Source organism: Oncorhynchus tshawytscha, linkage group LG10 (assembly GCF_018296145.1).
Source record: "Oncorhynchus tshawytscha isolate Ot180627B linkage group LG10, Otsh_v2.0, whole genome shotgun sequence".
In the NCBI taxonomy this organism is placed as follows: Eukaryota; Metazoa; Chordata; class Actinopteri; order Salmoniformes; family Salmonidae; genus Oncorhynchus; species Oncorhynchus tshawytscha.
In genome coordinates, this window is record NC_056438.1 from 73,488,900 (window position 1) to 73,499,369 (window position 10,470).

Here is a 10,470-nt window from a genome sequence, read left to right on the forward strand (position 1 = left end):
AATGTATCCAACATTTCCTCATCTTACAGTAAAACACCAATAGAAATATTATCCAGTCAGTTTTAGATTATTATATTTCTATTAACCCCATATTACCAATACAGTACTTTGTTAACCTTTCTAAATTCACACCTGAAATTGTGCGACCATAAACTCAGTAACCCTGGATAATCCCTTACTTCTAAAATGGAACAGTTAATAGACTATATGTAGATTCTACCCTAAGGTAAAGTCTGAATATATTCTGCTTCTCTCAGCAGTGTTCAGTCTCACTCTAAAACATGGATGTGGATGCAGCCAACAGACAATAAAACAGACAGGAAACAGAATTCTTGCTCATGTTTTATTATTATTAAGACCTCACTTCATACAGAGACAGAGAGGATGGAAGAGAGAGAGAACATCTGAGAGGTTTAGAACTCACTTCATACAGAGACAGAGAGGATGGAAGAGAGAGAGAACATCTGAGAGGTTTAGAACTCACTTCATACAGAGACAGAGAGGATGGAAGAGAGAGAACATCTGAGAGGTTTAGAACTCACTTCATACAGGGACAGAGAGGATGGAAGAGAGAGAGAACATCTGAGAGGTTTAGAACTCACTTCATACAGGGACAGAGAGGATGGAAGAGAGAGAGAACATCTGAGAGGTTTAGACCTCACTTCATACAGAGACAGAGAGGATGGAAGAGAGAGAGAACATCTGAGAGGTTTAGACCTCACTTCATACAGAGACAGAGAGGATGGAAGAGAGAGAGAACATCTGAGAGGTTTAGACCTCACTTCATACAGAGACAGAGAGGATGGAAGAGAGAGAGAACATCTGAGAGGTTTAGAACTCACTTCATACAGAGACAGAGAGGATGGAAGAGAGAGAGAACATCTGAGAGGTTTAGAACTCACTTCATACAGAGACAGAGAGGATGGAAGAGAGAGAGAACATCTGAGAGGTTTAGACCTCACTTCATACAGGGACAGAGAGGATGGAAGAGAGAGAGAACATCTGAGAGGTTTAGAACTCACTTCATACAGGGACAGAGAGGATGGAAGAGAGAGAGAACATCTGAGAGGTTTAGACCTCACTTCATACAGAGACGATGGAAGAGAGGTTTAGAACTCAAGCAGCTGGTGCACCCTGGTTGGCACGGGTTTCATCCTGTAGGAGACCAAGACCTCTTCTGCCATGCCCCCTCTTATTTGTGAATAGGGGCGAGTTAGCTTTGCCACATATTTTAGCCACACATTCGACGAACTTATTGGTATCTTTCTATGGAAGGTTGACAAAGAGACAAAATCAGGTGTTACACAATGTCTCCCGGGTTGGGATCAATTATTTCAATTCAGGAAGGTTACTGAAATTCCAATCACAATTATAATGTATTCTCCTTTAATGACGAAACAGGGATTTTTAGGGGTAATTGACCATAGAATGGACTGGCAGCCATTTTGAGTGTACCCATGCTAAGAAGTAAAAGCAGGAAGTGTACCCTTTTTTTTTGAGTCAACTAAACTGACATTACCACAAATACAAGTTTAGCTTAAAAAATATATATATATAAAAACATATTGAATCACACTGCCTCTCATCTTTCTAAAGATCAACTGTAACTGTATATAATAATATGAATATGTATATATGAATATTGAGTAAATAGTATCTTCGTTGTCTCTTGGTGTCTTTCCAATGTATAACTCTTGAGTTCGATTGGTCTCTTTATCTATAGATACAGTAGAGGAGTCAATTAAACTCAACCAAAACAATGGAGTTGCCATGGAAACTTGTGGGTGAAAGATCCTCAGTCTCCTCATTGCCCCCCAGCAAAATCTGTCTACATTTAGGCTATTGTTTATAAGTGTATTTCACACTATGTTGAGGTAAAAATCGAAGTATAATGCTTGTTTGGAGTCACTTCTTCTAAACCTGAAAAGGGACTTCTGTTACACAGCAAAAACAGACAAATATATCCAAATTGAACTTAAGTAACCACATTGGGGCGACAGGTAGCCTAGTGGTTAGAGCGTTGGGCCAGTAACCAAAAGATTGCTGAATCAAATCCTCGAGCTGACAAGGTAAACATCTGCTGTTCTGCCCCTGAGCAAGACAGTTAACCCACTATTTCCCGGGTGCTGAAGATGTGGATGCCGATTATGGTAGCCTCCCACACCTCTCTGATTCAGAGGGGTTGGGTTAAATGCGGAAGACACATTTTAGTTGAATGCATTCAGTTGTACAACTGACTAGGTATCCCCCTTTTCCATTGTGGGCCTGCTACAACACATAAATCATAACGGATTTGATAAATATCTTCCAAGCCCATTCTATTCATTCTATTTCTATGGAATTGACTGATTCATGGTTGATAAGGGGTTACCTACATTCACTAACCATCTTATAAGAATTCATATCAAGTAGCCTACAGAGTTAATTTGTTTTTAAATTCCAGTTGATGTTAAAACAATTATCAAAGTCAAATACTTTTGAATGCATTTGGTGGATTATAATAGTGATTTCAAAAGTTATTGTTGTTGAGTCTCAATATTGGATTAAATAATTAAACGTACCTGTTCGCAGGTTGGTTTATCAAAGACAATGAATGTCACAAGATGCTCACAATTAGCCGAAAGCATATTGTAGTGTCCTTTACATTTCTCGTGAAAGAGTTTAATTTTCTCAATCATGCCGGCGTCTGTTCTTCTAGGCAAGTCTATTCCATCCCATTCTGTTTGTACCACAGGAGTGCTTTCTTTTGTAACATGCGCCAGACTGTCAAATACACAATCTGCATTTTTTGGATCAACAATTTCACCTGATGAATGAAAAAGACAGGTGTTTGACATGATTAAGGGAGTAGAAATGTTTAACATAAAGGATTTAAAAGGCTTAAGTTTTATTTAAACTTTTGTAAACTTACCTGAGAAGTGAAAAATATCCTGATCAGGTTTTTTACCTGTGATATCATGGTTGCCCACATAAATAGCATAGTGGTTATATGGTATGCCAGCCTTCTTCCGATTAAATCTGATGATATCCCCAAATGTATACTGTTGAATAGGTGACACATCATTAGTTATTTTGAGCAATCCAATATTGTCTCTCATTCAGGCAAATGAGAAATAAGTGCACTCAGGCTATCTGGATGGCCATTATTCATGTACTGTAGCTTACCCTTCTAACTATGTAGCTACACAGTAATAACATGTATAATAACCTGTGCAATTACATGGTAACTAGAGTGCAATGGATTGTTGTTCAATCTTTACTAACGACATGCCACTGGCTTGTCAATGTGTCTGTATGTGGATGACACAACACTATACACGTCAGCTACTACAGCGACTGAAATGACTGCAACACTCGACACTATACACGTCAGCTACTACAGCGACTGAAATGACTGCAACACTCGACACTATACACGTCAGCTACTACAGCGACTGAAATGACTGCAACACTCGACACTATACACGTCAGCTACTACAGCGACTGAAATGACTGCAACACTCGACACTATACACGTCAGCTACTACAGCGACTGAAATGACTGCAACACTCGACACTATACACGTCAGCTACTACAGCGACTGAAATGACTGCAACACTTATTAACAAAGAGCTGCAGTTCGTTTCAGATTGGGTGGCAAGGAAAATCATTAGACCTAAATATAAACTGGGGGGGGATTGTCACGCCCTGATCTGTTTCACCTGTCTTTGTGCTTGTCTCCACCCCCCTGCAGGTGTCGCCCATCTTCCCCATCATCCCCTGTGTACTTATAGCTGTGTTTTCTGTTTGTCTGTTGCCAGTGCATTTTTTTTGTCAAGCTTCCCAGACTTTTTTCGTCTGTCAGCTCCTGTCTTTTCCCAGCCTCTTTTTCTCACCCTCCAGGTTTTTGACCCTTGCCCGTCCTGACCCTGAGCCTGCCTACCCCTATCTGGATTTCCGACCTCTGCCTGACCTGACTCTGAGCCTACCTGCCGCCCTGTACCTTTGCCTTTGTTTGCAGTAATAAACATTGTTACTTCGAAATGGTCTGCACATGGGTCTTATCTGATTCCTGATACACACAAAGGTACAAACACACGCATACACACACAAGCGCTAGCACACTCACTCTACACACACGTACATTGTAATATTGTTTTATGGCGGAATTATACAATTTGTATTGTAGATACAGTTGAAGTCGGAAGTTTACATACACTTAGGTTGGAGTCATTAAAACTCGTTTTTCAACCACTCCACGTATTTCTTGTTAACAAACTATAAATTTGGCATGTCGGTTAGGACATCGACTTTGTCCATGACACAAGTAATTTTTCCAACAATTGTTTACAAGCAGATTATTTCACTTATAATTCACTGTATCACAATTCCAGTGGTCCAGAGTTTACATACTCTAAGTTGACTGTGCCTTTAAACAGCTTGGAAAATTCCAGAAAATAATGTCATGGCTTTAGAAGCTTCTGATAGGCTAATTTACATAATTTGAGTCAATTGGAGGTGTACCTGTGGATGTATTTCAAGGCCTACCTTCAAACTCAGTGCCTACTTGCTTGACATCATGGGAAAATCAAAAGAAATCAGTTAAGACCTCAGAAGACAAAAAAAGTGTAGACCTCCACAAGTCTGGTTCATCCTTGGGAGCAATTTCCAAACGCCTGAAGGTACCATGTTCATCTGTACAAACAATACTATTTAAGTATAAACACCATGGGACCCCACAGCTGTCATACCACTCAGAGAGGAGATGTGTTCTGTCTCCTTTTTTTAATTTAATTTTTTATTTCACCTTTATTTAACCAGGTAGGCTAGTTGAGAACAAGTTCTCATTTGCAACTGCGACCTGGCCAAGATAAAGCATAGCAGTGTGAACAGACAACACAGAGTTACACATGGAGTAAACAATTAACAAGTCAATAACACAGTAGAAAAAAAAGAGAGTCTATATCCATTGTGTGCAAAAGGCATGAGGAGGTAGGCGAATAATTACAATTTTGCAGATTAACACTGGAGTGATAAATGATCAGATGGTCATGTACAGGTAGAGATATTGGTGTGCAAAAGAGCAGAAAAGTAAATAAATATAAATAAAAACAGTATGGGGATGAGGTAGGTAAAAATGGGTGGGCTATTTACCGATAGACTATGTACAGCTGCAGCGATCGGTTAGCTGCTCAGATAGCAGATGTTTGAAGTTGGTGAACAACGACCCTAAGCCCATAGGCAAGACAACGCAGGAGTATCTGAATGTCCTTGAGTGGCTCAGGCAAAGCCCGGACTTGAACCCGATCGAACATCTCTGGAGAGACCTGAAAATAGCTGTGCAGCAACGCTCCCCATCTAACCTGACAGAGCTTGAGAGGATCTACAAAGAAGACTAGGAGAAACTCTCCAAATACAGGTGTGCTAAGCTTGTAGCGTCATTCCAAAGAAGACTTGAGGCTGTAATCGCTGCCAAAGTTCCATCAACAAAGTACTGAGTGAAGGGTCTGAATACTTATGTAAATGTGACATTTTTTTAAATATTTTTTTTAATACATACGCAAAATGTTCTATACTTGTTTTTGCTTAGTCATTATGGGGTATTGTGTGTGTATATTGATGAGGGGGAAAAAAATATTGAATGAATTTTAGAATAAGGCTTAATGTAACAGTGGAAAAAGTCATGGGGTCTGAATACTTTCCAAGTGCACAGCAGGGCTGACAGCCAGGATGGTGGACCACATTTTCTGGAAGAAGCAATGTGCCAGCTCAACCCAAACACGATAAGAGTGCAAAGGAACATTCCAATGTGCATCACAAATGTAGTGGGCCAGCAAAAGTTCATGATGAATTCAGGCAGCCATATTAGACTAGCAATGAATGCAAGCTTAAATATAAATAAGGAGGTGACTTGGAGGCACAGGTTATACCACCAAGTTGTATAGCTAGGGAGCGAGAGTCTGAGTACAGGGTTGGATTTTATTTAATATCATTGATCCTCAAAGAAGCTTGTGACTTAAAGAGATTCTCTGGTACTTTTTTAATACTTTTTAGCCAATAGGTCTGAAAATAGCACTCACAAGCCAAAAGTGGTCCTCGAAAATTGCATACCACGTCACATATGTGCACCATATCATTGCTATCTCTCTCTGCTGTGTGTGCATCTTGCTAACTGTCACTAATTTGGCAACAGGCTGAAGCTCATTGGCTGAAACTCGAATTGCTAGGTGGCAGAAACACATGGGGGATAATGTAAGGAAAATTACACAGCACAATTTCCAGAAAATAGTTTCCTTTCTAATTGAGGTAAACAGTAAATCTGCTCATAGACTATGCATATAAAAACTAACTACATATTGACAAATCCAGCCCACAGCGTGAGGTTTAAAAAATACTTAGTAGTTGCATGTCTTTAAAATACTTGGTGTTGCCATGACAAGCAGTCTCCTTTATTTTCTATATCAAGACAAAGGTGTATGAGTGTAATTATGGCATATTGGATTCCCAACGTCATTGAGATACATCAGAATAGTTTTGACTACAGGTCATAAGTACAGTACACAAATCTGAAAGATGTCTCTCGTTTAAAACATGTAGAGCTGATATACAGGTTTTAACCACCATTTAATGGTATTGTGGCAGCTATATTGGATTGGGGACACCATATTCAATTTGGAGTCAAATCTAGGGGGCCCCCTAACATAATTGTACGAGTAGGGGCTGAACATAAAATCTACAGAGGAAAAAAAGTGTTTTCTGTGTCTGAGCGTGTAACTATGTATTTTTGTCAGGCTGGACTATACAGCAGTGAATGATAAGATATTTGACTTGGAAAGTTGTCTATTAATCAGCTATCAAAAAGTGAATCTTACATTCATCATAAATATTCATAGTTGATATTGCAGCCTAATATTCATAGTTGATATTGCAGCCTAATATTCATAGTTGATATTGCAGCCTAATATTCATAGTTGATATTGCAGCCTATTGTGTGTCTGTGTTTATAGGTTTATATTTTTATGATGAATTAAGATATCCTAATGTTGTTTGTTTGTGTATGTTGGGCAGACAACATGTTATATGAAATATATCCTGACCATCTTCTTTACTTGTTCCAGGGAATTTTGTGTCACCCACATAAATGGCATAGTGTTTGTTGATATATTCTATTCCGTTGCATGTATGAACAGGTAAACGTGGAAAGGCAATCATATCACCAAATTCATACTGTACACATGAAATGAAGCAATGTTAAGATGTGCTGTGAAAATGAATATACATTTACAACCCAGGCCCTGTCCAGAAATAACCTCAGCCCCTAACCTCTAGTTACATGGTAATCTGAGAGGGTTTGATGGGTGATGATGTAGTGATACCGTCACCTACCCTCTAATCTGCTATGTGGAATTCTGGCCCTATTGCTTAAACCTTCCCAATCCTCTAAGATCTGCACAAGCATCTAGGGGTTGTTTCTGAAGGTTTAAGCATGTTAGGAATTTGATGAATAATGACTAAACAATATCTACATTTTAAATAGAACTATAACTAATTAAACTCTACTCTGTTTTATTATATCTGATTAATAATGTTAATTCATACGGAAGGGATCGTGTAGCATGAAACAGGGGGTAATTAACCATAATAAACACCATTCCAGCTGGGTTGGGGAGGAATGGATTGTGGGTTTTTAAGTAAGCAAAGAGGGTCGTTAACCTATGGTTGAACCAACTCAACTTAGCTCTGGGATGTTTAGATAAGGCAGCGACTGTCTCCCTAGGTTTTCCATTATCTGGAACTGTCTGCTGAATAGTGATAGATGAAGGTGAGATTTCAGAAGTTAGATATATATTGGTGCCCACCACTGCTAGCAATATACGGACAATATAACTAGACAACTCACATAACTAAAGTTTAAAATGTTTGTAATGTTTTGTCTTTACCTGTTTATCTGCCTGTTGAGCCTGTTGATCTGGCTTAGAAGCAGATCCCTGTTAGTATAACAGAGAGATAATTGTTTCAGAACAAAACAAACTATTTCAATGACTTGCAATAAAAATATATCACTTTTGTTGACACATACTAACAAGATGGTAAATATCATACTGGTAGATTAGGAGATTAACTCCTGAATTGTGTTTTAAAAGCATTTATTTTAAGTCACTTACGCCTCCTTTAACTGAGATGGTCAGTTGAAAAAGTAAGATGGCCAAAAGGAAGGTCAGCTTCATTCTCATCATCATGGCAGTCCAGGGGAAATGCTGGAAAGAAACATATCAGTGAATGTGACTCTGCTGCACTGTTCCTTCCGAAGTGTGCTTGGTTATCACCAATTCTTTTATAGATTGTGTGAATTTACAAGGACCGACGCTGGAGTCGAGAAGCAGGTATGGGGAGTTGAAGTTTAATTAAGAACAGACAAAGAGCAAGCCAGAACCAGCATCAGCACATGGATACACAATGACAAACGACAATCAATGCAGCAACGGAGAACAGAGCTGGGGAACTGAAACATCATTTTAGGTCAGTACTGAACATGTCACACAATGGGACAATCAATTTCTAAAACAAGTGTAAACATCCCAGAAACACTGCTGTTCAAATCAAACACACTTCTGAAATTATAGTGCGGAAAAACATCTGTCATGGTTGAATTCCGACTTCAGACTTCAAAGCCATAACAACATCCAGAAATGCATAGAGAAGTCATGAACATTTTATTCTTGAAAGGCCACTGATGAGGACCAAATGTCTTATCATTCATTTAGGCTAATGTATCTCTACTGCTATCTCTTCTATATGACATTCTTATCTCAAGAAGCAATTTCAGTGTTTAAACACTTGTTTTCTAACTATAGGGTAGGATGCCACTGGAGTTGGTTAGCTGAGAGATCAACCATAGCAGCTTTGTTAAATGTCAGACAGACATTGACTAAAACAGGAATGTAATATTTAAGTTCATCACAGATATACAACACAACCTTCAAAATCAATATGTGTAAATAGATAGTTTTTACAAACAGAGAATAACTTTAAAAAATGTTTTCATACCTATAATTTAATGCTCCATGTATTTGGACCCAGGTTTATTTGGTACTAGAGGCATTTGTAATGTTTCAAACAGCCAAATTCAGCCACATTTGAAAATACACATACAAATACTTAAATAATGAAATGTTTTATTTAACTAGGCAAGTCAGTTAAGATCAATAACGGCCTACCCCTGCCTAACCCTAATGACGCTCTACCAATTGTGCGCCACCCTATATTACTTCCAATCATGGCCGGTTGTGATACAGCCCGGAATCGAACCAGGGTCTGTAGTGACACCTCTACCACTGAGGTGCAGTGCCTTGGACTGCTGTGCCATTCGCGAGCCCCATGTATTTGTTCCCAGATCTGCAGCTGAGACAGACCGATGAAGAGACCACTGTCTCTTCTGATAAGATATGAAGTATCACTTACCTCCGGAGAGAAAGACAAGTGGACGTTGAGTTGAGAGGTGAGAGTGATGGGTCTTTCCTGTGATGGTCAGAGCCTATTGAAGCTGGGAGATGTGACCTTTTAAATACTGTTCTTGACCAGACCCGTGACAATGGAGCCTCAGACTTCCTCCAACTGCTCTGATCTTAACAATTGTAACACTTTAAATAATTATCAGCTGCTTTGAATATGTTCTGATATTAAACCCAGGTGGAGAGAGAGATGATGGTGCAGGTGGAGAGAGACATGCTGGGGCAGGTGGAGGAACAGGTAGAGAGAGACATGATGATGCAGATGGAGGCCCAGATGAAGAGAGACATGATGTGGCAGGTGGAGGCCCAGGTGGAGAGAGAGATGATGGTGCAAGTGGTGGCCCAGGTGGAGAGAGACATGATGGTGCACTCTAATAAAGAATATGCTGTATGTTGTCAAGGTCTTCTACAGTTATCATCAACTGAACTCAAAAAAAAAGTCAATAAAAACATGTAACAATTTGTCTTGGGCCTGGAGTCTTGGTCAACATCATCATCAGGCCATGGTAGGTAGGCTGCTTCTGCGATGATAACGATGATGATGATGATGATGATGATGATGATGATGATGATGATGACAGTCCCCCTCAGGAGGAACTAAAGGTGGAGGAGGAGGGATGTTAGTTTGGTCAGGTTTAAGTAGCGGTGGCTGTGGTGTTTAACAAAAGTGAGGACAGGTATGGAGGATGATTGGCAGTTAGTAGCAGCTGGCGCTTGTTGAGTTGATGGAAAAGCTACTTTCAAGGCGACTAGTTGAAAGAGTTGCATTCAGGTCTGGTCCCCTCTCCTGAATTTAAGTAAACATTTAACTCCAATAAACACATTAATATTTTCAAATGAATGTAATTCTAAAAGTACGTTTAAAAAAATGAAAGTGATCTTTCTGGTGTCTAGGTATAGATTCGGACCAAAACAATGGAAACGCAGACATGACACTGTAAAAACATGTTTATTTGGTGGTTAAGTAGGAACGTTTGT

The 10,470-nt window shown here is 39.3% G+C and overlaps 1 protein-coding gene across 1 annotated transcript; it reads right to left on the minus strand.

Moving 5' to 3' along the window:
• Positions 1 to 868: 868 nt before the first annotated feature.
• On the minus strand, positions 869 to 9,549 carry LOC112248121. Its single transcript, XM_024416934.2, has 6 exons — positions 9,443 to 9,549; positions 8,146 to 8,238; positions 7,921 to 7,968; positions 2,912 to 3,041; positions 2,562 to 2,806; positions 869 to 1,266 (listed from the first exon to the last, which is right to left on the minus strand). The coding sequence occupies exons 2-6, from the start codon at positions 8,218 to 8,220 to the stop codon at positions 1,117 to 1,119; spliced, it is 648 nt and encodes a 215-aa protein (XP_024272702.1). The 5' UTR covers positions 8,221 to 8,238; positions 9,443 to 9,549; the 3' UTR covers positions 869 to 1,116.
• Positions 9,550 to 10,470: the final 921 nt, after the last annotated feature.

Excerpts from the sequence above, each read along its gene's own strand:
- LOC112248121 (XM_024416934.2), bottom strand. The coding sequence starts at position 8,220 with ATGATGATGAGAATGAAGCTGACCTTCCTTTTGGCCATCTTACTTTTT. Across the intron at positions 3,042-7,920 it reads CTCAACAGGCAGATAAACAG|TATACATTTGGGGATATCAT; the intron begins GTAAAGACAAAA and ends CCTATTCAACAG. Across the intron at positions 1,267-2,561 it reads ATAAACCAACCTGCGAACAG|AAAGATACCAATAAGTTCGT; the intron begins GTACGTTTAATT and ends AACCTTCCATAG.